At 34.8% G+C, this 3344-nt stretch overlaps 1 protein-coding gene across 1 annotated transcript; it reads right to left on the bottom strand.

Moving 5' to 3' along the window:
- Positions 1 to 1403: 1403 nt before the first annotated feature.
- Positions 1404 to 2339, bottom strand: LOC116889917 (olfactory receptor 6C76-like). The gene has a single exon (XM_032890735.1). The coding sequence runs from the start codon at positions 2337 to 2339 to the stop codon at positions 1404 to 1406; it is 936 nt and encodes a 311-aa protein (XP_032746626.1).
- Positions 2340 to 3344: the final 1005 nt, after the last annotated feature.

Here is a 3344-nt window from a genome sequence, read left to right as displayed (position 1 = left end):
TCAGTTGACATTGAATATGTTCCTCAACAAAGTTGCCTGGAGAGATTTATACCTATTTTCACTTGTTAATTATTAACATAAATTTAAAGTAAATTTTCTATAGTTTATTTTGAAAATGTATACATAAAAGTAATATTGTACAGACTTAGCACGTTGGTTTTCCCTAACAACCTTTCTTGGAATGGGGTATATTAGTATACAGCAAACATTCTTAGCCCCACATTCTCAAACATATATAAAAAGTCAATGTTATAAATAAAAAACGACTAAACAAGAGAAATATTAGAAAACAACTTAAGTTATTATCAGGATAGCAGTTAATTTAAGAACTCCCAGAGACATAGAACAAATATTACATTTCACTGGCAGAGAAATCCACAGATCAGGAAATGAACACATAGACCCTCTTTCCAAGAAAATTTTAGATGAGCTCAAAGTTTGGCATTAGCAAATCAACAAAAAAAATATTCAAAATGCTTAATGGTCAGGGTTTAAGAGTCTGATTTTTTTAAAGCAACTTTTAGAAATTGACACTACAGTCTATTAAGTAGCATGCATTATGATAATAAAGAACAGGACACACAGCAAAGACATAACACCTATGCACTGCATTACACAGCCACTATTTAATATGAACAGACCTTAGGAAATACAACAAGAAGTAGCCACAGAGCAGAGGTGGGGGACATTGGCTCAGGGAAGAGCTTAATTGAAAAGTGTCTATATATTAAGAAATATTTTTTCAGAGTTGCTTTTATTAGCTATTGCTTGTTACTCAATGGATAAGTTCTTTGAAAATAAATTCATTTTTTAAATGTCATTCTCATTTTGATGACATCAAATCAGTCACACTCAGAAAAAAAAACTTTAAGAGTTAATGTCATATATTTGAAGTAGATTCCTGTATTTTGAGAAACATTTTTTCTTCCATTTTTTATTAAATTGGGTATGTCTTATTTACATTTCGAGTGTTATTCCCTTTCCTGGGTTCCTGTCCATCAGCCCCCTAACCCCTCCCATTCCCCTTCTATATGGGCGTTCCCTTCCCCATCCAATCCCATTACCGCCCCCCAGCAATCCCCTACACTGGGGTTCCTACTTTGGCAGGACCAAGGGCTTCCCCTTCCACTGGTGCCCCAACAAGTCTACTCACTGCTACCTCTGCAGTTGGAGCCCAGGGTCAGTCCATGTATAGTCTTTGGATAATTGTTTAGTCCCTGGAAGCTCTGGTTGGTTGATATGCAATTAAATTTTAAAATGATAACTATGTCAAGTAAAGATGACATGGAATATATAAAACATTCAGCTAAGTTAAATACAATAGTGGATAAGAAATAAAAATAATGTAAATGCACAAAACATAATGTTTCTCTTGAAAAATGAAGCAGTGAATTTCTTTTTCATTACATTTTATTTGAAATACACCTTTTGATCAAGTTTTTAAAGGATTCTTTTACTTGTTTGTTTCTAAGGGAGTAAATAAAAGGATTCAGCATCGGGGCAACAGAGGTGTTGAGGACCGCTATACCTTTAGTCAAAGTCACTCCTTCCTTTGCTGAAGTCTTTACATACATGAATATACAGCTTCCGTAGGAAATGGACACAACAATCATGTGTGAGGAGCAAGTAGAAAAGGCCTTTTTTCTTTGCTCAGCAGAGGGGATTCTTAGGATTGTCCTAAGGATGAATGAATAGGACAGAATCACTAATGCTAAGGTTACAATGAGAGTAAATACTGCCAGGAAGAATGCAAAGAGCTCCAGGAAGGCTGTGTCTGTGCAAGAGATGAGCAGCAAGGGGGAAGAGTCACAGGTGAAATGGTCAATGATGTTGGAGTCACAGAAATCCAGTTGGAGGCCCATGATCACAGGTGGAAAGATGATGAGAAATCCAGCCAGCCAAGAGCCAACTATGAGCTGCATGCAGACTCTGTTGCTCATTATTGTGGCATAATGCAAGGGCTTACAGATAGCCACATAACGGTCATAGGACATAGCAGTCAGAAGGAAAAATTCAGTTGCACCCAAGAGTATGAAAAAGAACTCCTGAGCCAGGCAAGAGTTGAAGGAGATGGTCATGTCTCCTGTCACAATGCTCACAAGGAACCGAGGAATGGAAACTGTTGTAAATGCGATTTCTAAGAAAGAGAAATTTCTAAGGAAGAAGTACATGGGTGTCTTGAGGTGTGAATCTAGCAGAGTGAGGGTAATAATGGTCAGATTTCCAGTAATGCTCAAAATATATGTAAGAAATAAAAATATAAAAATCACAATGTTTAGCTTTGGATCCTTTGTTAATCCCAAAAGAATAAACTCGGTCACAGATGTTCGATTTTTCATTTCTTCTTATGTTCTGCCAGATCTGTAACTGTGAAATGAATTAGAGAGTCAGGATAAGTTTGAATTATATTTGTGGTTAAATACCTTTGTTTCATCATACCATACAAAACTTGTAACAATATATAAAGTGAAACATTAAATCATTCACCAATTAAACTGTTTTAAAAGTGAACATTTACTGCCTCCAAACAATTACACATCTGGTGATTGCCTTGGCCCTACATATATTTAGGATCAAGGTAATCAATTATTAGTTCTAAGTACATTGATAGATGAAAACAATGCCATTCCCAGTCTTTACTATAGTACATTAGCAGATATATTTGAAAAATAAAATACTTAAAAATGAAAAATATTATTTTATTCTGAAAACTATTTCAACAAAGGAATACATTACTTTGTATACATCAAACATTTAGATATTATTTGTCAATATTAAAAAGAATTAGAACTATTCTTGACTGTCTGAAAAATAGTTTAGCAAAGGAGTCAGAGCCACTAAAATCAACATTGTATAACCCTAAAGAACCAAACTCAGATATCTCCAAATTTCAAAAAACACTTATAGTGTTTCTTTATTGAATTAAACAATATTTTCATTATATGGAAAATATTTTAACAGCCAGATAAAGAACTCAGGGCACAGAATAACTAGAAAATAGAAAAAGGAATAAATGAAGAACAGAACATTACATACACTTGCAAGTGTATAATGCCAAGTGGTCTTAGCTGAGGAGGTTAAACACAAATGCTCAGTGGTTTTCTAACCAAGTGTCAGTGTTTGATACCTTGGACTACTGTTTGCACTTCTCACTATGGCTATGTTTTGTGATTTCCATACATCACAAACTTATACCATGTGTAGCTGAAATTTAGGGAGGTGATTGAGCAATATACAGTAACAGGAACACACAATGGGATGAATCCACAGAAAACCTGAAGTAGAAATCTGATAGCTGAAATTGTTGGGCCTTAGTAGAAACTGCTAAAAGACAAATCTTCCAA

This window comes from Rattus rattus, chromosome 1 (genome assembly GCF_011064425.1).
Source record: "Rattus rattus isolate New Zealand chromosome 1, Rrattus_CSIRO_v1, whole genome shotgun sequence".
NCBI classification, from domain to species: Eukaryota; Metazoa; Chordata; class Mammalia; order Rodentia; family Muridae; genus Rattus; species Rattus rattus.
Note: the sequence above shows the minus strand (reverse complement) of the source record. Positions and strands in the feature narration are given on the sequence as shown.

What these genes read in the sequence shown, in the direction of transcription:
- LOC116889917 (XM_032890735.1), bottom strand. Translation starts at nt 2,339, where the DNA reads ATGAAAAATCGAACATCTGTGACCGAGTTTATTCTTTTGGGATTAACA.